The sequence below is a fragment of the Zeugodacus cucurbitae genome, chromosome 5 (assembly GCF_028554725.1).
Source record: "Zeugodacus cucurbitae isolate PBARC_wt_2022May chromosome 5, idZeuCucr1.2, whole genome shotgun sequence".
Taxonomy (NCBI): domain Eukaryota; kingdom Metazoa; phylum Arthropoda; class Insecta; order Diptera; family Tephritidae; genus Zeugodacus; species Zeugodacus cucurbitae.
The window spans coordinates 66417756-66444270 of NC_071670.1; the positions used below are offsets into that span (position 1 = coordinate 66417756).

The 26515-nt window shown below is 34.6% G+C and overlaps 1 protein-coding gene across 1 annotated transcript; it reads right to left on the reverse strand.

The window, feature by feature from the left end:
- Positions 1 to 274: 274 nt before the first annotated feature.
- Positions 275 to 25271, reverse strand: LOC105211853 (uncharacterized). Its single transcript, XM_054231811.1, has 7 exons — positions 25227 to 25271; positions 24988 to 25143; positions 24754 to 24927; positions 24500 to 24709; positions 849 to 1007; positions 608 to 781; positions 275 to 549 (listed from the first exon to the last, which is right to left on the reverse strand). Exons 1-7 carry the CDS (start codon positions 25269 to 25271, stop codon positions 364 to 366), a joined length of 1104 nt encoding a protein of 367 aa, XP_054087786.1. The 3' UTR covers positions 275 to 363.
- Positions 25272 to 26515: the final 1244 nt, after the last annotated feature.

Sequence of the window (26515 nt, forward strand, 5' to 3'; positions counted from 1 at the left end):
GCAATATGTTATACTTTTAATTTTATTTTTTAGATAGGTGGCAACTTTTTCTTAAAAATCCACTTTTCACAGTAACGGAGTACTAATTTTGATATTCATAAAAAAATAAAGAAGTCACACTCAGCAGTTGAGACTTACTATAATATTCAAAATGGTTTCATAGAAATATATGGTATTTGTAAGGGAGTTGCCACTTGCTGAAGAATTTTATTTCAAATTTTAATAAAATAAAAAAATGGTAAACGAATTCTTGCAGTAAGCAAGTAGGCAACTACACAGTTTACAAATCCAACCAAAATATTTACAAATATTTTAAATAAGAATTGCCAACTAATTACAAAATTGTTTGCGCATTGCACTCAGTTAATTTTTATTCACTTTTCCACGCCTTTCACGTTTCTCCATGGCCTCAAGATTTAATACCGTCGTGCCGATAAATACCTGGGGATAACCTTCCAGAAAGCGTACTACGGCCTTGTAAATACCAAGTGGTAGAGTGACTGGAACTAAACGTGCGTCCACATAAAGATTGTAAAGACTGAGGTGTTCCTGTTGAGAGAAAATTCAGAGAGTAAGATTCATAAGATTAGCGGTAAAACAAGCTCACCTCATGAGGACATTGGTGATTTATATTCGACGTCTCTTTCAAAATAGTAAACAATATTTTACCGTAAACGGAAAAACTACGTTTGCTAAGTACGTCACACATATTTAGGGTTGTATTTATAAGAAACGGTAAAAAATTATTGGCACCATATATCTTAAATAACTGTAAATGTATCTGCAAATTTCACGAAAACAAATTGGTTTTATAACAGTTCCAATAAGAATATAATATTTCGACTTACCGATATATTTTTCAGTGAATGTGGAATATCAGCATCCCATATGCAAACCGATTTCTGCCAATTGATTGGTTTTAATTGACAAGTGACGTTTGTTAGTATTTCCGGGTTATATTTGCATTCGATACTTAAGGTCTTATAGATGATCGTTGAGTAAACGAACTAGGTAAAATAATATATATTTTTTTAGAACATTTGGTTTTTAAGGTTATCGCCAAGAATTTAGCTTTATTATAAAGATTTCGGACAAGTGACTGCCGCGACTGTGACGAATAAAGGAGTTATCTCAGTCATCAAAAATTAATTGTTAACCGAAATATCTGCCCTCAAGAAACATTTCTAATTTTAGTACTTTGACAATGAAATCGAAAGAATTTATAAGCGATTGCGACTACTCAAGATTCCTTATCAACGACAACCATAGAAGTTAGTTATTACGACATTCCACGACTAAGCAATATATCTCGCTATACAAACCGTTATGCAAATTACAAACACCGTCATTATTTTCAAATTCAGCAGCAACATTGCCATGATTCATACTTTTGCAGAGAGTTTGTAGAGCAATACTGAATGTGGGAATTACATTTTTTTGATTAATTGTTCCGAGTGGATTTCAAGGGAACAGCTTTACGCATTGGTAGTTAAATGGTACTGAAAATTGCGGTAATCAGCACACGTTCATATAATTTCAATTGCTCATTAATATCTAATGTTCGATGTAGATTATGAGGGTGGTGCATGGCTTCGATTCGAAATCGTGTGAATAGGAGAACACTGAACTTGTGCCTTAATAACTCAAACCAAATCAGCTCTTGACGCTGAAGTTGATATAAAACTTTATCAAAAATTTATTTTAGAATATTCAAACACTTTATCTATGGTCTGAAGATATTTTTGGCAAACTAAGAAATAATTTTCTTAAAAACTTCTTTAAAAAAGAAGATTAAAGATACGATGACTTACAAATGATAGCTTTCTTTGTTTCGAAAACACTAAATTTTTCCAAAAATACGAGATTTACACTCGAAGAATTTTCAAGAAAGATCTTTGGGTTAATAATAAAAGTACATGGGATTTCAAATAACCACGCACGCATGTCGACTTCATCTACGAGACATAGAATGATGATAATGAGTACTAATTAACTTTTAATAACCACAGTTATTTGAATACTCTTCATTGAATTACATGCCGATATGTGTGTCTGAAATCGCAGACTAAATTTAGGGCAATTTTTTCAGATTTTGATCCAATTGTGAAAATAATATTACTTGATAAATATTACGTTTATATTAGGCGTTTATATAGGGTTCACCAACTTTTATCTCAATACATTTCTCGCACGTCTCGCACTTATGGCGTCTAGATAAACAACCAATTGACATTCCAAGATAATGTAAAATGAATTTCTATGTGTGTTTGTCACTATTACGGCACATTGTATCGGTATCTCATCAACTCAAACTTAATAAATGTTAAATAATTCAATATTTAAATGATATGAAAGATAGCACACCAATTTAGAGTTCGCTGAAAGTTGTTAAAATTAGATTAAATCCACCTTCTGATACATAATACATTTTTAAAAGCCGTTTTAATTTACTAATATTTAAACGGCATTTAATTAGAACGGCACTTATATACTACTTAAATTATTATTTTTTACAGTCAAAAATCGATATTTGATTATTAACACTGGTCAACAAAATTTTAACTCTTTTTGACACATGCAAACTCATTTAAAATTTTCAATGTACTAGAGCTACTAAGCAATAATATGAGAATGAAGAAAAATTAGACGTCAGGTTTTCTTGTTGATTTTAGAGAAATTATTGTTTAATATGGAAAAAAAACATATTAAATATTGTCGCGAAAATTTGGCTTTTGAAGTCTCTTTTAAGTCTCCTAAAATTATCTGCACTCCATTTCCCTTGATAGCGCTTATCCATTAATGAAAATCACAGCACCCAACCAGAAAGAAATCCAGATGAGAATGCGACATATTTAGTTTTAAGGTCATATTACACCCTAAAACTTTATAGGAAATTATAAGTTCATTTATTGAGGCTTTGTAATTCACCGATTTATGGTTTCCTAGAAAATTTTGAATTACGTTCATAAAATATTTTGAAGTGAATTTTTCCTAATCATTCATCCTTACCTTTATCTTATCCTTTACCAGTTGTGGGCCTACAAATATTCTCTCTTGGAATTTGGAGAATTACTCTTTCAGATATATAAATCGACTATTTTTAAAGAAAAAATTTAATATCAAAGTTTAAGATGTGAAGCTTCGCTAAATTTATAGTGTGACTTTGTTAGCTAACTCAATAACAGAAAAACAAAAAGTTATAGAATTAAGTCCCACCTAAAAGGTATTATTGAACCTCTGTGGGTATTTGTAGTAGAGTAGAATCTGTAGAGCAAAACACATAAAAAATAAAGAGTTTTGAGTTATATCTATTATAGAGCAAAACAAAGGTTTACATGAAATCAGAATAGCCCCAACTAGAAAAACAATAAATTAAACAAAAGTATAAATTTGGCTTTCTTCAAGCAATAGTATACATAACCTATTGAATAATATCTGTGTATGTATTAGATAACAAAAATACCCTTTTCGCAGACACTCAGTCGCAGCTGTTGCCGCACCACCGAGAGCTAATTTAATAAATTAGACCCAGAACTAACGGCACTACCAAGCAATAAACTAAATTTCCAACACTTCTGCCCCCCCTACAGTCGTCACGCTCTCAAGCAATTGACAAAATTTGCGCACATAAAAACAGAAAAAAAATATAAATAAATAGACGTACAAGAACTATGGTCCGAGAAATAGTCTCATATTTGCGCCACTTTTGCACGCCTAAATAGCCAATAATGAATATGCCTATTCACACTTGAGGAAAACTCATTTCGCTTTTATGGCCACTAGCCGTCTGTGTGACTCCTTTCTACTATATAGTTATATTGTATAATGTGTGTGTATCTAGAGAGGGTGTGTGGGGCGGCAATTTTTTGGCAATTTCTACTCATAAAAATTCAATTTTCTGCTGCTCAATTTTATGCCGCCGCTGATGAGCATTGAGCATTGAAGCATTGATGAGAGCCCACACGCCTCTGGCGAGCCGTTAAGTGCGCTTTCATCGTCGTAAACGGTTAGTCGGCACATATGGCGGTGGCCATTTTTGGACAGCACACAAGTGCACACGAGCACACAACATAAATGGAGCTCAGTTCGAAGACTATTCGACACTTGTCTATGCTTAATATTCATATGCGAATATGAATGAAACGTGTGGCCAAATGATGGTGTTGAAATGTGTGTGCGTGTGTATATTATATTGAGTAGGAATTTATTGTATTGCGGACGCCTCAGCGCAGCTGTTAGGCTTCACTAACGCCTGTCTTTGGCCCTGTGCGGCAAGTACGGTTATATTCGCTTTGCTATGCATTTATTTAGTATTTATTTGTGGTGCTCTACTTTTGGTTGGCTGACGCGTCACAAAACTGAAACTGAAACTATTGCGTTTCTCAATACCTTTAATAGCAATGTTTTAAGTGTCTTTTGCTCAAATGGTAGAGTTATACGGTATACAAAATTTTACTAAGAAGGCTCGGAGAGTTAAAGTTGTATCAGCTAGTTGAACTCTTTCCTACTCAATGGATACAAACATATTCTATTCATAATTCAATTCTATACATAAAGAAGATTCTTCTCGAACTTATATGAGTATTAATTGGATTCTAGAAGGAGAAACTTCCTTTCGAAGAGAGCAATGTATGTGAGTAATATCAATAAAATATCATAAATTTAAAATCAAATATTTTATTATCACTAATTTGGTGGATAATTTCAAACTTTTCCAAAGGATCCAAAAATCAAAAATCGTTTGTCTATCCACTAATGAACTATGCTTTGATTTTCTATTTTCAATGAGATGTGAACAACTTTCCGTTTCGGAAGGCTCGAAGTGAATGTATACTAGATTATAAAGTTCTTAATCTGCTGTAAGCACTTAAAGTTAATCAAGCAACCATTCAGCTCACTAACAAACTATCTCTTTAAGCACTATTCGAAAATGAATATCAAAATAATTAAATAAAGCTATGGAAATAAAATTTGGTACAAAAGATCCCTCATAGCGATCCATATATACATGTGGGAAGCGGTGACAGGACAACACGTAGTGGACACACCTATTAATACGTACGCACACTCACCTCACTTACAAAAGGGCAACACTGACCTATGACAATAGGCAGCACTGATAGGGCACGACCAACTTAACAAACAGGACAAGAACACAGTCGTTAAACAGTCATCGTACATATAGGACGGTCAAACGGACGGACTTCACATATTCAGTTTATACATGAACATTTAACATTTAACATTTATGTATTTTAAATAAAGTGTGTGTTAATTATAAAGTTGAACCAAGTGCGTTTATTTGAAGGGCTATCCTACATACATAATATTTGGATGTAATTTTTTAGGGAAATGGACGTGGCCCCGCCCCCTACTAAGTTTTTTGAACATATCTCGTAAAATACTAAAGCTATATCAACAAAACTTTCAGTTTTTTTCCGGCATTTCCTTATTCAGTCCAAAAAAGGAGGAAATTGGATTATAACCACTCCCACCTCCCATACTAAGGTTATGTTGAAAATTACTAAAAGTGGGTTAATTCAGTAAAGAAAACCACCAGAAACCTTAAATTTCATTATAAAGATGGTACGGAACAGCTCCACCCAAATTGGTATACAAAATTTTAAATGGGTGTGGCTCTGCTCACTTATGGGTTAAAAACCCTATCTCCGAAACTACTCGACCAATATCAATGAAATTTGGTTTGTGATATGATCCCAATGATATGTTGTGCAAATAGGACCTTGTGTTTTGTGTGGTTACTACTTTAGAGGGTAACTACTGGGAGATTAGTTCTGACTTTAAAGACTAGAACCAAATGATTCGATTACCTTTGATGATAAATACTTAAACTCTATTAAATAGTTTTAAAAAGGAGTTTTGGGTTAATTTACGCTAAAATATTCGAAATTGTAGATGATATCAGTTACTTATTTTCAAAAAATTTAGCACGAAAAGTCATAAGAGAACGAAATTGTATCAACTGGAAATCGGAGACATCACATGTCATCTTGAATAATCTTGAAGAATCTTGGAAGAGTCAAATTAATTAGCACAAAGTGAGTATAACTCAAGTAACAGTTGACAAAAAGACTCAAAAGGAGATGTATTAATAAAGCTAATTTTTCCTTCAAAATTTACTAAAAAGCATCATTACTATCAGTTTTATCTTACGTTCCCATATTTCTCTATGGACATTTCAAAAGTAACAAAATTTCTAACTAATTTAAACGCTTGACAATTTGCATTTTTAATTAAAATTTGTTTTTCGATATTTAATTATTTTAATTGATGTGATCAGTTGAAAGAACGAGCAAACAAACAAGAGTAGAGAGCATGTGAGAAAGTAGAAGAATTTATAAGTTAATTTTGCAATGAAACCACACACATACTGGCATACAAATATAAAACTGAATAAAAGCATGCAAAAAAACTAAAATTTGCCTGCCTGCTAAAGTATATATTTTGCAGAGCAAGCAAGCAATGCAAACAAGCTGTCGTACGGCAACTTTTAGTAAATTTAAATGCATACACTCGTATGTGCATTAACTGCACAAAAAGTGCCATGCACAACAAATTCGAAAGTGTAAAAGTGCCAGAAGATTCATCTACGAGAAACAGCAGAGTACAGCCAACATGGCGTATACGCAACCAAATGTGTAAACATGACAAACAGGCAGGCAGCAGGTGAGTGAGATGGAGTGAGTGGGAAAGGAAAAGAGTGTATAGAAGAGGGAGAGTGTATGCAAGAGCAATGTATCACATGTATATTGAGACTACTTGCTTGTAGCCTGCGGATGGCAATGAAGTTCATTGCAATGGAAACTATTTGATAGCCTACATATGCCATGGCAATTGCATGACTAACAACAACAGCAACAACAAGAGTAATTGCTTAGCTTGGAATGTCGCTTGAACTAGAAATAGCCTCAGTTCAAGTGTTGTCAGGATATTATACGCTTGGCTGCGCGGAGCAAAAGCTAAGTACTTCGAGTACATTTAATATGTGGCATGCAACAGCAGTTGCAGTGGCAGTGGCAGGGCAAGCAATGAACCGGGACAAGTGGCAAGTGGGCAAAGACTTAGAGTTCGAAAGTGAATTGGTGAATCTGAGAGTGAATGCTCGAGTGCATGGCATATATTTATATAGCTGAGTGCCGATGCCTACATATATCTATATATAAAAGAAGATCGGCTGTATTTTACCGTTCCATATTCTCGCAACAAAAACAACAACAACAGGCTGTTTACCTTTTTTGTCAGCAACAAACAACTGTGATTAAATAAAATATTTATCTCCTATTCCTTTGACTTTGGCCAAAGTGCTTGGCACAACAGCAATAACAACAACAACAACAGCAGCAGAAACCGAAAACAAACAATGTGCAATGCAAGAAGTAAAAGCTTTAAAAATGATTAAATTGCTCGAAAACTTATTTCGAAATTGCAGTTACTGTCCGTTGTTGTAGTGGTGAGTGTGTCACATAACGGATGTTTTGGATGCGTGTAAGCAACAGCAAACAAATGGCCAACACAAAAGCACATATTTATCAAATATGTTGACCGAAAAACTCGACTTAACGAAAACAATAAATTTTAACGTAACCAAAGTTGGCTGGCTACAAAGATTCTTCTCGTTTAGCAGAAATAACGCAAACAACAAAAATAGCAAAAACAATGTGGTTGCGTAAATAGATGGCCACAAAGAGTGGATGTTTTTGGCAACAAAACACAAGAGAAGATTCTAAATATTTTTGTTAACCAAATATCCCGTTAGTAATAAATGAAATGGATGGATTTTAACTGCATGAAATAGAAGGTTTGAAAGTTGCCACAATCTGAACAAAATAAATTTAGAAGGTGCTTAATTTTATTATTCGTATTTTAGTTGAGATTCAGATTGAGCTTTAGGTTGAAGTTGAAGTTGAAATTGAAATTTAAGTTGAAGTTGAAGTTGAGATTGAAGTTGAAGTTGAAGTTGAGATTGAAATTGAAGTTGAAGTTGAAGTTGTAGTTGAAGTTGAAGTTGAAGTTGAAGTTGAAGTTGAAGTTGAAGTTGAAGTTGAAGTTGAGTTTGAAGTTGAAATTGGAATTGAAGTTGAAGTTGAAGTTGAAGCTGAATTTGAAGTTGAAGTTGAAGTTGAAGTTGAACTTAACGTTGAAGTTGAAATTGAAGTTGAAGTTGAAGTTGTAGTTGAAGTTGAAGTTGAAGTTGAGGTTGAAATTGAAGTTGAAGTTGAAGTTGAAGTTGAAGTGAAGTTCAAGTTGAAGTTGAAGTGGAGTTGAAGTTGAAGTTGAAATTGAAATTGAAGTTGAGATTAAAATTAAATTGAGATTGAAGTTGAATTAAAATTAAGATTTAAATTGGGGTTAAAATTGGGGTTAAAATTGAGATTGAGATTGAGATTGAGATTGAGATTAAAATTAAACTAAATAAAATATCTTATATATCAACAACCATTATTATTTCCGGTTTCACGCAACTGCATAATTATATTAAACATGAATTCCAATTTTCCTTCCACTTTTAACTTTTTATTATGCAACATTTACGACAATCTTTTTACGCGTGACACTGCTTATGGGCAACTAAAACTTTTAATCTTCCTTTATATTCCAATTAAACAATACTTGTTTTGTCATTTCTTAACGTAAACTCCTTAAGCTAAATATGAATGAAGCAAGTTTTTCATGTAAGCACACTTACCGTTTGCCAAGTTGCACAAAGGAATTGCTGCAACTCTCATGGATGTCAAAACTTTTCAAGATGTTACTACTTATTATTACTTGATGTAGTTCAATTTGTTTTATTTACACATATGTACATGTATGTTTGTATAAATATATGTAAAATGGAAGAAATATGCAAGAGCAAAAATCAGTACATCCTCCACTGACGTCAGCAGATGACTTCGATGGCAAACTAATGTACTTTTGTATATGTGGGTGTGTTTATATGTAAACTGCAAAACTTTTCCACTTACCCTTTGAAGTACTCACTGTGCTACCTCAACAACTTAAACTCTTCTCTTTTTAATTTTTAGCTCAAACTAATTTCTTTCATATGTTTTTTATTGTGGCGGATTTAGAAAATTTGTTGTGACAGTCAAACTAAGTCAAATAATGACTTATATACATACAATTATGACAATTACTATGAAAAAGGAAGTCAAAAAGATATTATTTTTTCCTGCCACCAAAATCGCCACTTCACCTAATTGGCAGTGAATCAAAATAAAAGTGGAAAATCATAACTTCCTCTTCCTTCAATGACATAATTAAATTAAATTGGACTTGCAATTATATTTAATTGCATTATGTCGCGTCCAAAAAAACAACGTTCGCAAGATGAAGACGAAGCACAAAAACAAAAGACAAATAATGCCAGAGACAAGTGAAACAGCAAAAAGCTGGTTGAAGAAAAGCATTTTGAGCACGCACACGAGAGGCAAGTATTGCAAATGATTTTTCACAACAACAATAAGAGATTTTCGGCCGAGAAATTACAATAAATATTGTGGATGGAAAGTAGAGAAGCAGCAAGAAGGCAACAAAAGCAACAACTGAAGACATTCTTAATAAGATGAGGCGGTTGAAATATCTGGAGTTTTGTGTAGAAGATTAGTGATAGCACGACAGGCCTTTGAAATTGGGGGGAGTGGGTTTAGGACTTTTATGGGTGTGCTTTGTTTTATTTTATTTTATTTTAATTTATTTTATTTTATTTTATTTTGCTTTATTTTATTTTATTTTATTTTATTTTATTTTATTTTATTTTATTTTATTTTATTTTATTTTATTTTATTTTATTTTATTTTATTTTATTTTATTTTATTTTATTTTATTTTATTTTATTTTATTTTATTTTATTTTATTTTATTTTATTTTATTTTATTTTATTTTATTTTATTTTATTTTATTTTATTTTATTTTATTTTATTTTATTTTATTTTATTTTATTTTATTTTATTTTATTTTATTTTATTTTATTTTATTTTATTTTATTTTATTTTATTTTATTTTATTTTATTTTATTTTATTTTATTTTATTTTATTTTATTTTATTTTATTTTATTTTATTTTATTTTATTTTATTTTATTTTATTTTATTTTATTTTATTTTATTTTATTTTGCTTTATTTTATTTTATTTTATTTTATTTTATTTTATTTTATTTTATTTTATTTTATTTTATTTTATTTTATTTTATTTTATTTTATTTTATTTTATTTTATTTTATTTTATTTTATTTTATTTTATTTTATTTTATTTTATTTTGCTTTATTTTATTTTATTTTATTTTATTTTATTTTATTTTATTTTATTTTATTTTATTTTATTTTATTTTATTTTATTTTGCTTTATTTTATTTTATTTTGCTTTATTTTATTTTATTTTATTTTATTTTATTTTTTTTTTCTTTATTTCATAAAGTATCGCGTTGCGTTTGATAAGTCTAAAGACACTTAATAATTGCCACATTACCAGCTGATAAGCACAAGAGGACATTGTTGTCGCAAAACAACAACAAAAACAGCGGTAGCGGCTATTAATATAAAGAAGCGAAGTAACAAAACGGTAAATATGCATCAACAACAAGAGAACGTCAACTAAGAGTAGCCACGACACTAAAGACTGTCCAGAGGTTATATGTGGACCATGGACCAACGACTGGCGCAAAGGCAAGCCCCAATGCCCAAGGGTAAAATGCGCAAAGTAGCAACACGAGTAATTGCAGCAACAATAACCACAGCAACATGTCACCAGTGACTAGTTCACTGAACATACATGTTGTACATTTTGTTGCTGTTGTTGTTGTTGCTGCTGTTATGCTGCACTTGAATGCTCGTGCCTCGTTTAACATTTTAGTGAAATTTCGCTAATTACATGCGATTAAGGCATGAAGTGCGTCGCAATGTGCATACACACACTATTTATTTGGGGTTGGATGTACCAGATAGCGTAAATGTTAAATGTAATGAACTGGCAAAGGACTAGTTATCGCTGTGTAATAGAATGTAAAATGGTAACTCTAGCATTTTTGTAAACAAATAATTGTTTTAATTTACTCGTAATACTCGCTGTCTTAAGATATTGGTCTGGGTTTCAGCTCAAAAAAACACTTTTTTTGTGATTTTTTATCTCAAATATCGTTTAAGCAATTTTATTCAAACCTTCTATACATTATTGAGCATAGTTTTGACTATGTTCTGTAAATTTTTCATGCAAAAATATTAAACCATTAGCCCGTGACAGGTGACAATTTGCGGTGTTCACTGTAACTCGGCCGGAAATTATCCGAAAATGAAAAACCAAAAAAATTTAGTTAAATTTTAAACAAATCTTCCCCCCAACGTTCTTTGATTATTATTATTTTTATTTAAAAATTTTTGGCGGCCATCTGAAGTGTGAACCGTTATTTTCGACTAAAATTTCCGCCATTTTCAGGGTGGGAAACACCCTTAATGTTAAAAAAAAATAACTTCAAGAATATTGCTTAGATCGGATTAAAATTTTGAGGACATACTCTTGAACTGTTAAACAATAAGATAAAACAAAAAAAATCGATTTTTTCGAAATTTGAAACCCAGACCCCTCCCTTAACTTCCTACTTGTTGAAATATTGAATTATATGAAAATTCTTTCAACGTATATACATACATATAGTATATAAGTTACTTTTGGTGTTCCCAATTTTTTGATGTTTATAATTATGTTTGTTAATAAAAATTTGTAATTGGTTGGGTGGCAACCCTAACATAGAATTTTTGAAAAATCTATTTCTATAAATCTATAAATATTTTTGTTTAATGGTAACCCATGTGTAATATATTTTGTTTACATTTGTTTACAATAACAATTTTTCTATTCCATATTAACCCTTATTAAATACGGCAACCCTATCAAATAAATTTTGAGAATTTCATGCTTTAGACTTAATATTGTTTTTATATAACTAAAGGACAAACTTACTTGAAAATTTAATTTATAATGGGCAAAATAGTAGGTAATGTTATTTGATCAAAAATACTTTATTTATTTAAAAATTTCATAGACAATTGGCAAGCCTACTTAAAAAATGTTTTTTTACTGCTTATACTTGCAAATATTTTATGAACGTAATTGAAATTTAGTAAAAAAAATATTTCGCAACCATCAGTACTAGTGCCAGCAAGACTTCCTTGATTTAAAATATTTGCAATTAGTTGGCAACCTCATTCAAAATTAAAATTACGATTATTTCGTTCAACAACTAGTGTCATACTAGTTACCGTCGGAACTAGTGGCGCTCAAGTTGAACTAAGCGTTACTAACTAGTTAAATTTTCAACCGTTCACTTTCATACATATACATATGTATGCACATTTGATTCATATGCTTAAGTATTAAATGTGAGTTTATTTACATACATGGCTCTCATACTAAAACGCAAGACACTCATACCTTCCAACCAATAGCGAATAACGGGTAGATAATTTTTTATAAAAGCACATTTTCAGTGTTTATTTACCTTCTTATCGCAGACGGTGAGCAAAAAAACGCAGCACATGAACTCCTACCGCCACACACTTGCACAACTGCGCAGCATAAATTTAAATGCACTACTGACTGCCGAGGATATTTAAAAACCACCAACAACAACAACAACCACAACAACAGCAGCAACTAGCACAATTAAAAGCAACAAAAAATGTGGAAATTAAAATGAAATACGTGACTAAAATGCAGAGTTTGCCGAAGACACTTCACTCCACACACACCACAGCGCTACACACACCCACAACAACAAGAGCAAGTACAACAACAACAACGTTAACTACTTTGTTCTGGCAAAGAAAATGCGAATGTAATTAAAAGGCGCTGCGAATTTCTTATCTTTGCCGCATTAAGTGTAAGCCTTTGTGTGAATCCACCCAAACATTTATGCGCCACGGTCACGCCTACACCGTTCGCCTCCTTCCGCCTGTCGCCCGCCACTTGTGCCCCTGTGGCGTATGCAAAGCCAGCAAGTTTGTGGCAAAAACTTTACCGCAACAGCAACACACACACACCCTCACACAAAAGAGGCCTACAAATGCGGCGGTGATTATTTGCCACTGCGTTGCATTTCGCATCTATTTAATTTTTTTTTTTTGCTTTTTTACCGAATTTTTTGCTATTTAATTGCGCGCGGCGCGATAACAAAGCAGCGCCGTTGCGGCAATTTGACAAATTAGTAGAATATGGCAACACTCACGCATAGCAGCCGGCTGCTGCGCACAGCCATGCTGTGAATAGTTGGCCTTGCGGCAATGCAGCAGTGCACAGACAGCAGTTGCAGAGCTAAATTTGTGCGCATACAAAGTGTTTGGTGTTGTACAGGGCGTATGAGTAACCTCAAGAGTATGAGCCTATTGTATAAACTCCAAATATTTAACAATCAAAATTTTAGTATAAATTTAATAAATTGTCAAATTACGAACAAAAAATTTAAATATCTGGGCCTAGATTAATCATAAAACTCTGAAGATTTAATAAACTGCGGCTGGGCAAAATACATGTACTGTTGATTTTCTCTAACTCGAAACACCATAATCCACCAAATCCATAAAAAAAATTCGAGTTATATAATTTTTCATCAAAACATACGATTTTTCGAAAAGCTGTAAAATATAGATTTATTCACAGTATTATTTATTTACTTCGCATAAAGTTTTATGTACAAACAGTAAAAAAAAAACAAATTATTTTCTTTCTTTTTAGATACGCTTCATTAGATACAAATGAAAATATTTTCCATAAAAAAAAAAGGTGTTTCTAGAAAGGTTTACATATCGATTTTTTACCACATTTCGTGAAACTTGCGGTACACTAAGGATTATTTCATCATTTGGTAATGCACATGAGCGAGTTATCATGGGTAACTTGGTGTGGGAGACCCCCCACAGTGACAGCGCAGTTACCTTGTAGCGTGCAACTTGAAGTTTTACGACAATATTCTAGAGATATTGTAGATTATTTTGAAGCCGTGTGAAACCAATTTCAAAAAATTACTTAAATTCATCTTAACTTCTCTCTTCGATGACTTTTTCTACACAGATTTGGTTTTATTTTGTATCTTTAAATAGTTATAATCTATGTGAAGCAGATTTGAGTATTCCGAAAAAAAAGCGTTTTTTTAGCAATTTTTTTTTTTGAAAGGAAGGAAATGATTGCGGTAAACGGAATTTTAAGACGATAGTGTACTATATTTAAGGCTTAAGCATTTTTCTGGAGCGCCTGGAGTTTGCACATGTAAATCGATTAATTCAAATAGAAGATAATTTAATACTGAAGCTAGATCTCTTTGGTTTTTTTCGATCGGACATATATTCTTTTTGCTATCGCCGGTACCGTTTTCTAACACTTGTGAAAATGAAAACTCGAGAAAACGCGCTTTAAAGGTCTGCCTGAGCATTCGCACCTGCTCGACGATGGGCCACTAAAACTGCTCTAGCTTCGAAAATATGTCGAATTGGCCTCTGGAATTTTAAAGACATATTCTTGGATAGTTTTGGAAGAAATTTAAAACAGAACAAAATAATCGAATTTTTAAAGCCTGTAAAGCAGACTACTGCCTTAAGGCACTCACGCCATGCCAATTATAAAAGCATTAGCCTACTAGACATTTAAGAAATAAGTCACCTCTACTACCTTAGAGCTATATCAGTATATTTTCTTGCTTCTTCCGATTCCGATGAGCACTTTAGTCTGATATCAATGTATTTCTTAAATGAAATACCTGACATTCTCTCACCTTATGGTGGATATTAATGGATAAATTTATATGATTAGTTAAGGGCAAAACTATCCCAAGAACAACAGGAATGGGACCGCTACCACAGCCTTCTGGGGTCATACAAAAAGGAAATCAGGAAATCTAAACGTAATTTGTGGAAATCCTTTTGTGAAGAAATCGATACCACGGCAGAAGCGTCTCGGCTAAGAAAAGTAATAGCGAAATCTGCACATAATATTGGGTACCTTCAAAAGCCGGACCAAAGCTGGACGGAATCCAGTGAGGAAACCCTAAAATTACTGATGGATACTCACTTCCCGGGCAGCTCAGATAGCTTCACCGCGGAATATACATTTGATACTGAAATTGAGCCAGATCCTAATATGGCCGACTTAATATCAGAGGATAAGATAAGATGGGCTGTTAATAGCTTCAAGCCGTTTAAATCACCGGGACCCGACGGCATATTCCCGGCTCAATTACAAAAATCGATAAGCTACGTAATGGATTGGTTAACAACCATTCTCGAAGGGACTCTCCGATTGAACTTTATTCCTTCTCTATGGAGGAAAGTGAAGGTAATATACATACCTAAAGCGGGCAAAAGCTCTCACAGCAGTCCAAAGGACTTTAGACCAATCAGTCTTTCCTCATTTCTACTGAAAACGTTGGAAAGACTAATAGAAATTAACATAAGAAGCAGACTATCTCCAGAAAGGTTAGCAGTTTCGCAACATGCGTACTCCAAAGGAAAATCCACGGAAACAGATTTAAATTCTGTGGTGACAGAGATTGAAAGGGCCCTGGAGGTAAAGGAATACGCTCTCATTAACTTCCTGGATATAGAGGGAGCTTTTAACAACATCCAGCCTAAGGCCATTATCAGCGCGCTTAAAGATCTGCATGTGTCGGAATCACTCACGAAGCTTATAGAACAGATGCTTCTATGCAGGTTCATAACTTCAACACTGGGGGTTTCAACGATGTGCAGATCTGTGCAAAGGGGTACACCCCAAGGAGGCGTGCTATCCCCCCTTCTATGGATCTTAACAATGAACAGTATGTTGTTACATCTAGAGAAGGGGGGTGTACATGCTGTGGCCTACGCTGATGATGTGGCGGTTTCAATTAGAGGAAAATTCCCAAGTATCCTCGCGGACCTTATTCTAACAAGGTTAAATAAGTTAAATCGATGGGCTAAATCTTGTGGATTAAGTCTGAACGCAAGTAAAACTGAGATAGTGCTGTTTACTAGGAAACACAAGATCCCGGAGTTCACACCACCCTCAATAAATGACACATCACTAACAATAAGTGAGAAAGCAAGCTATCTGGGACTAATTTAGACAGGAAGGGTAAAGAAGGCAGCTTTGGCCTTATACACCTGTAAAAGGATGGTCGGACCAAAATGGGGGCTAACACCCCGCATATCGCATTGGCTCTACACAGCTGTGGTAAGGCCGATTATGACATACGGTATATTGGTCTGGTGGCCAATAATCGACAAGAAGTACGCAGTAAAGAGCATGGGTAGTCTACAAAGAGCGGCATGTACATGTATCAGGGGAGCTCTCAGAACAACGCCGAGCCAGGCGTTAGAGGCTATTCTGCACGTACTGCCTATAGACATATTCTGTAAGCAACAGGCGGCGAAATCGGCACTAAAAATAAAAAAAAAAGTAATCGCAACTATTGGACGCGGTTTTCTCGAGGATGTGGGCGAAGTAACTAATGTCAAACTGTGTGAACTTTTTCACTTCATTAGGACCACAGGGTGGTTTAATGACGACTCGATAGTGTGAGGGATCTCAGTCCCAGTGGTATCACAATGGGCCTCCCAAAGGCCTAGGTGCGCCGTTTGGCAGCCACTCTACCTAACCTAACCTAAGGGCGACAACTTCTCTCCTTATAACTTATAGTTTATTAATATATTCAATTCAATTCAATTTCAATTTTTTTTCACTTTCTTTCAATTCAAATTTCATGGCATATCGCCTGTACGTCGATTTTTTACAAATTCAAAATATTAATTAACTTCATCGACACGTATATCTGTAGTAAATATTGAGAAAGACTGCAACAACAACAACAGCAATATATATTCATTGTGAGCAATCAACCAGCCACTAACACAATTTATTGCCAAAACATCGAACTTACAACATATTGTAAAGGTAAAAAGCATAAGCAACTAATTGCTGCCACATATATATATATAATTATATATGTATGTGTGTGTGTATGTATTTCGAAATTATTTCATTTTTTGTCAAAGTATTTTATTTTGAATTTTATATTTTTTTTTCGAATTTTATATATTTCACATTTCAAAAATATACCGTTGCATAACATTGAATACTACAGCCAAAAAGGATTTTTGTTAGTTCTAAATTTGATTTCTATTGCAATATATATGCGCAATTGTGGTTTGCCGTTGGCGGCAATTGATTTTATCACACACAAATAAAATTGGTTTATTGAACATAGCATGAGCAAAACAAAATATATGAAAGCACACACACACAGAGACACACAATCGTTAAAGCTTGCAAAGTGACATTGGCAACAAAGTCGCCAAGCGTGCGCTTGCCAAATAAAGATGTAAATTTCCACTTGACTGCGGCTAATCCCATAAATTTGCCGCATGCCACACAGCAGCGAGCAGCCAGCAGCTTCTAGCAACCAGCCAGTCAGTTAGCCAGTGAGGCAGCTTGCCCAGCTATTGGCCACTTCACGCTGCGTTAAATTTCGCTCGCTGAATGCTCACTCGCTTGCTGCCAAATGGCGCGCACAGATTTTTCGCACACAACAACAACAAACACACACATGCATGTGAAATCACTTTTTATTTTTTATTTCAATATATTTTTTTCCAGCGATTTTCGCTTTTATGTGATTTTATTGTTTTATTTATCGGGAAATTGTGTGTCGTCACTGTTGTTGTAATTGTTTTATCAAGCATAACGTTTTATGTGTTAATCCGATTTTTTGTCCATTTTTTGCTTTGCTATTAATTTGTTGTTGTTTTCGCTTGTTGTTGTTGTGTTAACGCTTTTACATGAAGCGGCACTTAATGTTACTTATACGCCATGATGCACTCACCAATACTTATATTTATTGGCATTTGAATGTGGGCAACGTATGCTTACAACTCCACTAGCATCCTATTGGTGTGTATTAGTGAACTATTTAAATATTTAAGTGATTTCGCTAAAATGATTGAGGTTGGGAATGACGAGATTTGAATGCCTTTCAGATTTAACGATGCTAAAAATTTTATACAAAGTTCGTTAACCAAATTCCGAGTTTTTCAATTCTAAAAATTGCTATAAGAAATGCGGTAATAAAAGTCTACAACAAAGCTCAGCAGATTTAGTACATATTAACCTCAGAGCTTCTGTTTACTTGTACATAAATTTTAGCAAGCAAATATATTTTAAAAACAGTCCTATACAAAATTGATTTTTTGAAACCTAATACCGAAAACCCGTTAAGATTCAGAAATTGTTAAATCCCGAAATCTCGGAATCCCGATACTTAAAATTCGGGATCGATATTTTATGTGTAAAAAAGGAAAATGTTAAAATATCTCGTCTATTTTGCTGAAAATACACCAAACTCCGTAATTTTCACAATCTCAAAATTCCAAAAGCCCGAATTTTCAGAATCCCGAAATACAAAATTCGAAATCGGGATGTTATGTGTAAAAAAGTTTATAACAAAAATGTCTCATATTGTTTTGCTAAAAATATACCACAATCCCGTAATTATACAATCCCGAAATATTCTAAATCCGAATCTTGAAATTCGAAATCGGGATTCTATGTGTAAAATACATACAACAAGCATGTTTAGTTTATTTTTTCGAAAAATACACAAAAACACCGAATTTGTAAAATCCCGAAATCCAGAAAACTTGTAATACCGAAACGGAAGCCTGGTTTAATATAAAAAAAAAATCTTACAATTAGGTTTACAACTTTGCTTCCACCGTTTTACAATAGATGTCTCAAGGGTCAATCACTGTCGATTAAATCCTTTTCTTTTATATCGATCTTGGACATTTGTGTCAACATTGTATGTGATTGGCGTTGCAACCGTTTAGCCGGTTATAGCCGAATCGACGATAGTGCGCCACCTCTCTCTCTCCTTCGCAGTTCGGCGCCAGTTGGAGATCCCAAGTGTAACCAGGTCGCTCTCCACCTGGTCCCTCCAACGGAGTGGAGGCCTTCCCCTTCCTCGGCTTCCTACGTCGGGTACTGCATCGAACACTTTCAGGGCTGGTGTGTTGTCGTCCATTCGGACAACATGACCTAGCCAGCGTAGCCGCTGTCTTTTTATTCGCTGAACTATGTCAATGTCGTCCTATAACTCGTACAGCTCATCGTTCCATCGTCTGCGGTATTCGCCGTTGCCAATTTTCTGAGGACCATATATCTTGCGCAAAATTTTCCTCTCGAAAACTCCTAGTGTCGTCTCATCTGATGTTGACATCGTCCAAGCTTCTTCACCGTACAGCAGGACGAGAATGATAAGCGACTTGTAGAGCTTGATTTTGGTTCGTCGAGAGAGGACTTTACTGTTCAATTACCTACTTAGTCCAAAGTAGCACCTGTTGGCAAGAGTGTTCTGCGCTGGATTTCGAGGCTGACATTGTTGGTGTTGTTGATACTGGTTCCCAGGTATACGAAATTATCTACAACTTCAAAGTTATGACTGTCAACAGTGACGTGGGAGCCAAGACGCGAGTGCGCTGACTGTTTGCTTGATGACAGGAGATATTTCGTCTTATCCTCATTCACCTCCAGACCCATTCGCTTCGCCTCCTTATCCATGCGGGAAAAAGCAGAACTAACGGCGCGGTTGTTGCTTCCGATGATATCAATATCATCGGCGTACGCCAGGAGCTGTACACTCTTGTAGAAGATTGTACCTTCTCGGTTTAGCTCTGCAGCTCTTATAATTTTTTCCAGCATCAGGTTAAAGAAGTCGCACGATAGTGAGTCACCTTGTCTGAAACCTCGTTTGGTATCGAACGGCTCGGAGAGGTCCTTCCCAATCATGACGGAGCTTTTGGTGTTGCTCAACGTCAATTTACACAACCGTATTAGTTTTGCGGGGATACCAAATTCAGACATCGCGGCGTAAAGGCAACTCCTTTTCGTGCTGTCGAAAGCAGCTTTAAAATCGACAAAAAGGTGGTGTGTGTCGATCCTCTTTTCTCGGGTCTTTTCCAAGATTTGGCGCATGGTGAATATCTGGTCAGTTGTCGATTTTCCAGGTCTAAAGCCACACTGATAAGGTCCAATCAGTTTGTTGACGGTGGGCTTTAGTCTTTAACACGGTACGCTCGATAGAACCTTGTATGCGATATTTAGGAGGCTGATCCCACGGTAATTGGCGCAGATTGTGGGATCTCCCTTTTTATGGATTGGGCAGAGCACACTGAGATTCCAATCGTCAGGCATGCTTTCTTCCGACCATATTCTGCAAAGAAGCTGATGCATGCACCTTATCAGTTCTTCGCCGCCGTATTTGAATAGTTCTGCCGGTAATCTATCGGCCCCCGCTGCTTTGTTGTTCTTCAAGCGGGTAATTGCTATTCGAATTTCTTCATGGTCGGGTAATGGAACATCTGTTCCATCGTCATCGATTGGGGGATCGGGTTCGCCATCTCCTGGTGTTGTACTCTCACTGCCATTCAGCAGGTCGGAGAAGTGTTCCCTCCATAATCCCAGTATGCCCTGGACATCGGTTACAAGATTACCACCTTGGTCTCTACATGAGGATGCTCCGGTCTTGAAACCTTCGTTAAGTCGCTTCATTTTTTCATAAAATTTTCGAGCATTCCCTCTGTCTGCCAGCTTCTCAAGCTCTTCGTACTCACGCATTTCGGCCTCTTTCTTTTTTTGTCTGCAGATGCGTCTCGCTTCCCTCTTCAGCTCTCGGTATCTATCCCATCCCGCACGTGTTGTGGTCGTTTGCAACGTTGCGAGGTAGGCAGTCTGTTTTCTCTCCGCTGCGAGACGGCACTCCTCATCGTACCAGCTTGTTTTTTGTCGTTGCCCAAAACCAATTGTTTCGGCTGCAGCGGTACGCAGTGAGTTTGAGATGCCGTTCCACAGTTCCCTTATACCGAGATGCTGATGAGTGCTCTCAGAGAGCAGGAGTGCAAGTCGAGTAGAGTATTTCAACATTAAGCCAACAAAATATTTGTAGAGATCTGTTTGCATCCCAAACTTATTCTTAACTGAAAATGACACTTTTTGAGCCGAATTCTCGACATTTGCTCGTCGAGGCTCATCGACATCGACAACCGTTTTTATACAAAAAAAAACGCCGGAAGCAAAGTTGTAAACCATTACATTTATCAAAGGTTTATAGTTTATTTTGCCGAAAGTACACCAAAATCCCCAAGTTGTAAAATCCTTAAATTTCAAAATCCCTAAACTCAAAATTCGGGATCGGAATCGGGTTTCATATAAAAAAAATTCTTACAGCAAAATATTATAGTCTATTTTTCCAAAAACAGAACACAATTCCAAAATTATAAAATCCCGAAATCTTGAAAACCCAAAACATAAAATTCGGACTTTTATATATGGAAAGGTGTTCACAAATAAATCTTCTAATCTATTTTTTTCAACAAATACTCGCACATAACACGCCAATCGCACACTGCATAAATCTATTATTGACTCGCCTTTCTAGTAACAGCCAATTTAAACATTTCTATTTTTACCATTTACAAACACATAAACAATTTTGCCAGCAAATAAACAAGTGAACACATATTCCAGTACACAATTGTCCATTTGCAAACAACAACAATCAACATAGAAATTTTTGAAAAACATTTTCAGCATTTATTCGCAAGAATGGCATGCCGTTATTCTTATTGTTATTTCCAAATGCAACGCTGTGTGAACTTAATAAAATCTATTGCGGAAATTTTTGAAATATAACAGGAAATATGTATAAAATGAAAATGAAATTTTATTGCAAATTATTGCCAAATAATATGGTTTTAATTTAATTTTAATTAATTTCGCATTAAATATGTCGCTTAGTTATGCTTTAATGACTACTATTGTTTACGCCTCTATGCACTTTAATTATCTCTATGCATAGCTTTAAATGTATTTTTATGATTCTGAGGTTTTCCAGAATAATCGAAATCACCAAATTCAGAGTGAAAGCCCAGATTTTCTGGTATTATGCGAGTATTTCATTGAACAAGTAAGGAAGGGCTAAGTTCGAGTGTAACCGAACATTTTATACTCTCGCAATTTATTTATTTAATTTTATTAATATAACAAACAATTTGACCCACATATTCGTCATTATGCATTGAAAGTCGGAAACCCTAATAAAGGGTGATTTTTTAAGAGCTTGATAACTTTTTAAAAAAAAAAAACGCATAAAATTTGCAAAATCTCATCGGTTCTTTATTTGAAACGTTAGATTGGTTCATGACATTTACTTTTTGAAGATAATTTCATTTAAATGTTGACCGCGGCTGCGTCTTAGGTGGTCCATTCGGAAAGTCCAATTTTGGGCAACTTTTTCGAGCATTTCGGCCGGAATAGCCCGAATTTCTTCGGAAATGTTGTCTTCCAAAGCTGGAATAGTTGCTGGCTTATTTCTGTAGACTTTAGACTTGACGTAGCCCCACAAAAAATAGTCTAAAGGCGTTAAATCGCATGATCTTGGTGGCCAACTTACGGGTCCATTTCTTGAGATGAATTGTTCTCCGAAGTTTTCCCTCAAAATGGCCATAGAATCGCGAGCTGTGTGGCATGTAGCGCCATCTTGTTGAAACCACATGTCAACCAAGTTCAGTTCTTCCATTTTTGGCAACAAAAAGTTTGTTAGCATCGAACGATAGCGATCGCCATTCACCGTAACGTTGCGTCCAACAGCATCTTTGAAAAAATACGGTCCAATGATTCCACCAGCGTACAAACCACACCAAACAGTGCATTTTTCGGGATGCATGGGCAGTTCTTGAACGGCTTCTGGTTGCTCTTCACCCCAAATGCGGCAATTTTGCTTATTTACGTAGCCATTCAACCAGAAATGAGCCTCATCGCTGAACAAAATTTGTCGATAAAAAAGCGGATTTACACATTTCGAACCGAACACTGATTTTGGTAATAAAATTCAATGATTTGCAAGCGTTGCTCGTTAGTAAGTCTATTCATGATGAAATGTCAAAGCATACTGAGCATCTTTCTCTTTGACACCATGTCTGAAATCCCACGTGATCTGTCAAATACTAATGCATGAAAATCCTAACCTCAAAAAAATCACCCGTTATTAGGTATATGGGAGTTAGGTGAAGTTATGACCTAATTTTAAATATTTTAGTCACGGAGACATATTATTAAAAGAAAGATATTCCCTCCGAATTTCTTCAAAATATCTGAGAGACTTACCTATTTTAACCTATCGGTTAAAAAAAATTAGAAGCACTGAGGTCCTCAAGTTTGATATATGGGGCCTTCAAAATTTATGATTCGATTTCGACGATTTTCAGAAGGGCGATGCCACACTATAAATGTAGTATTTGTGCAAAGTTCTGTTTCGATATCTTCACTAGTGCTTACTTCAAATATTGTAAATTAAACGATTCAGATCGTCTTGAAAGTTCTGAACCGATTTGGCCAATTTTAACAACATATCATAGGGATGCAAAATATTACAAACCGAATTTCATTGAAATTGGACGGGTAGTTTCGGAGATATGATTTTTGACCCATAAGTGGGCGGAACCACGCCCATTTAAAATTTTGTATACTATTTTGAGTGCAGCTCTTCTTTACCTTCTTTATAATGAAATTTAATGTTTCTATTGGTTTTTCTTACTGAATTAAAGTATTTTTAGTAGTTTTCAACATAACCTTTGTATGGGAGGGCGTGGTTATAATCCCATTTCCTCCATTTTTGGACTAAGGAAAATACTAAAAAAACTACTCCTGAGTCGATGATATAGCTTTAATAGTTTACGAGATATGTATAAAAAACGTAGTAAGGGGCAAGGCCACGCCCACTTTCCAAAAAAAAATTACATTGGAATATGCCCCTTCTTAGAGCAAACCTTTGTACCAAATTTCTTTCATAGCTTAATATTAGACATCCGGATTCAAACTTTACTCGCCTCCCTGATCACTTTGGTATATATTTCTTATATCTTACTCGTTTAGTTTTAGGACTTACAAAGAACCGTTATTTGGACAAAACTATTATACACTCTTTAGCAACTTTTGTTGCGAGAGTATAAAAATAGTCCAAAAACTTTATTGGATAAACTTGATTCTACATATGAAATCCCGGATACTCTGTTTCGAGATTTGAAGGTTTGATGGATATTTGTTGAAAAAAGAGACTCAAAGATTGTAATCATTTCTACATTTGAAAAACCGATCCCGAATTTTATGTTTCGGCATTATGGGGTTTCGAGATTTTACAACCTCGTTATTTTGATGTGTTTTCAGGATATTTTTGGTCGATCAAAAAATTTACAATGAATCACTTATCACCACTCAAACGTTCTTGTGAGAGAACTTGTCTGGTTCTGGCCATATATATACAGTACTATCCTACTCATTTTTCACTACCAGTACCAGCCCTACCTTTCATTAAATTTCATCTATCATGTATTAAGCAACCAGTTTATTTCCTCGGAAAGTTAGTTTATTTCCTCTGAAAAAATACAGCTAATCTTCAATGCCCTTGCACCTTCGGCGCTTTTGTACGTAATTTAAACTCTTTCACATCAGTCACTTGTATATAGAGAATAACGGTGCCTACATCATCATAGGGATAACCCTCAAGAAAATTAAAATCAATCTTATACAGACCCAGCGGAGGCACAATCGGCATAAATTTCTCATCCATATAGAGGTTCTTGACAATCAGACGCTTCTGTTGATGAGTGGAGAGAGGGTGCTAAATATAAGTAAAATTATAATAGATATATAATTCTTACTCACCGTGAACGGACAACTGTGATTCACATTCGACACCTCCTTGAGTATATTCATGACAATTGTGGTGTAAGCCGGAAAGTTGCGCTTGTCCAAAATGCTGCACAAATTCGCGGTGACATTGACGAGAAATGGCTTAAATTTATTGGCGCTGTTGCGCAGGAAAATTTGCAGGTTGAGCTAGAATCATTTAAAATAAAATGTTGTTAGTGTATATGTGATATGAGAAAGCACACCTACCGACACATTTCGCAGCTTATTCACGATGTCACTCTCCATATTCGTGTGCGAACGATAGCGATTGACCGCCTTAATGCCGCAAGTGGCGTTTCGTATATAACGTGCATTTGGGAAACACTCGATCTTCGTCGTTTTATAAACGATCCAGCCATGGACCTGCAAGCAATTTCAATCAAATATCAAACTTAAAACCAATTTGATTTATGTGTAAAGAGTAGTTGTTGTGTTTGAGTACTTGCGCTTAAGATCAGTAAATCGGCAATGAGCATCAGCAGCAGCATCATTTTGTAGCCCATTGCCATGCATTGCGCAACAAAAACTAAGTGAAAGCGATTTACTGAATGAATAAGTCTAACAGATATTTATTTAGTAATCATAATTATGCGTGTAATTGCTGCTCCATTTGTGATTATTTGTGTAATGATATTTTAATTGACTGCTCAATATGTTGTTGTTAGTGTATTCGTAGCTTTTGTTAATCACATTTACATAGAATCCATTTAATTAATTATCTAATACTTTACACAGTATTTTGCTTATGAAATTTTAATTATTTTCCACATTTTTAATTTAGTAAATTGAAATTGATTTAAAAAACTATTATGTTAAAATTCTGTACCGAGTTCTATGCATTGAGAAACATGTGCTGTTGTGAGCTAGAAAATTAGCCAAATTTTTAAGCGAGTTCATATGAAAAGTTTGCCAACAAAACCGAAAAAAAATATTTATCATATATATTATTATTTATTACTTATCACAACTCAATAATTTAAAGAAAATAACAAATTTAATATACAAATTCCACTTAACATACATGTATACAGAAATACATATACTTAGAAGTTCCAAAATAAACAAAATTGTGAAATTGGGTTGAAAATTTAATTCTAAATAGAGTCATATATCAAATAAAAATATTTAATTTTTCTCTTTAAAGCTTCTTTTAGCAGTGTTAATTAATTTTGGTGAAATAATCAAATTTCAAATATCCAAATAAAATATTCCAAAATAATTTTTAGTTAATTCATTAATTTCTTGCCCGAAAAACTCGAATTGCATGTTGGACTGTATTTAGCGCAGATTTTTTCTATATTATGTGTTGAAATATAGTGACCTGAACGCCAAAAATCGCATTATTTATTGGTATATATATATATGTACAGTGCATAACAAACCGGTCAGGTAGTTGCACCCACTTTAAGTTTGAGTAAGAGTCCGAAAGCCGACACTGGACTCCGACATCCTCGTCGGATATTAAAAAGGACCTTAATAATGTTATAGGAGTGAGATAAAAGGGTACCCAGAGGGACAGGCTTTAAAGACCGACTTCCTCATTTCACTCCTCCTCCTCCTGCGGAATGAATGACCGAAGAAGCATGGAAATTGGTCAGATGGTATTCGCCTTGTATGAAGAACGTCAGACAAACGGTTCAGCGAAGAATGCCTAGTAATGCTAGTAAGCAAGATGGTCTGAGGCTGTTTATTTTATAATCGGATTTCTTATACTGGATTAATTTTTAAGGTAGAG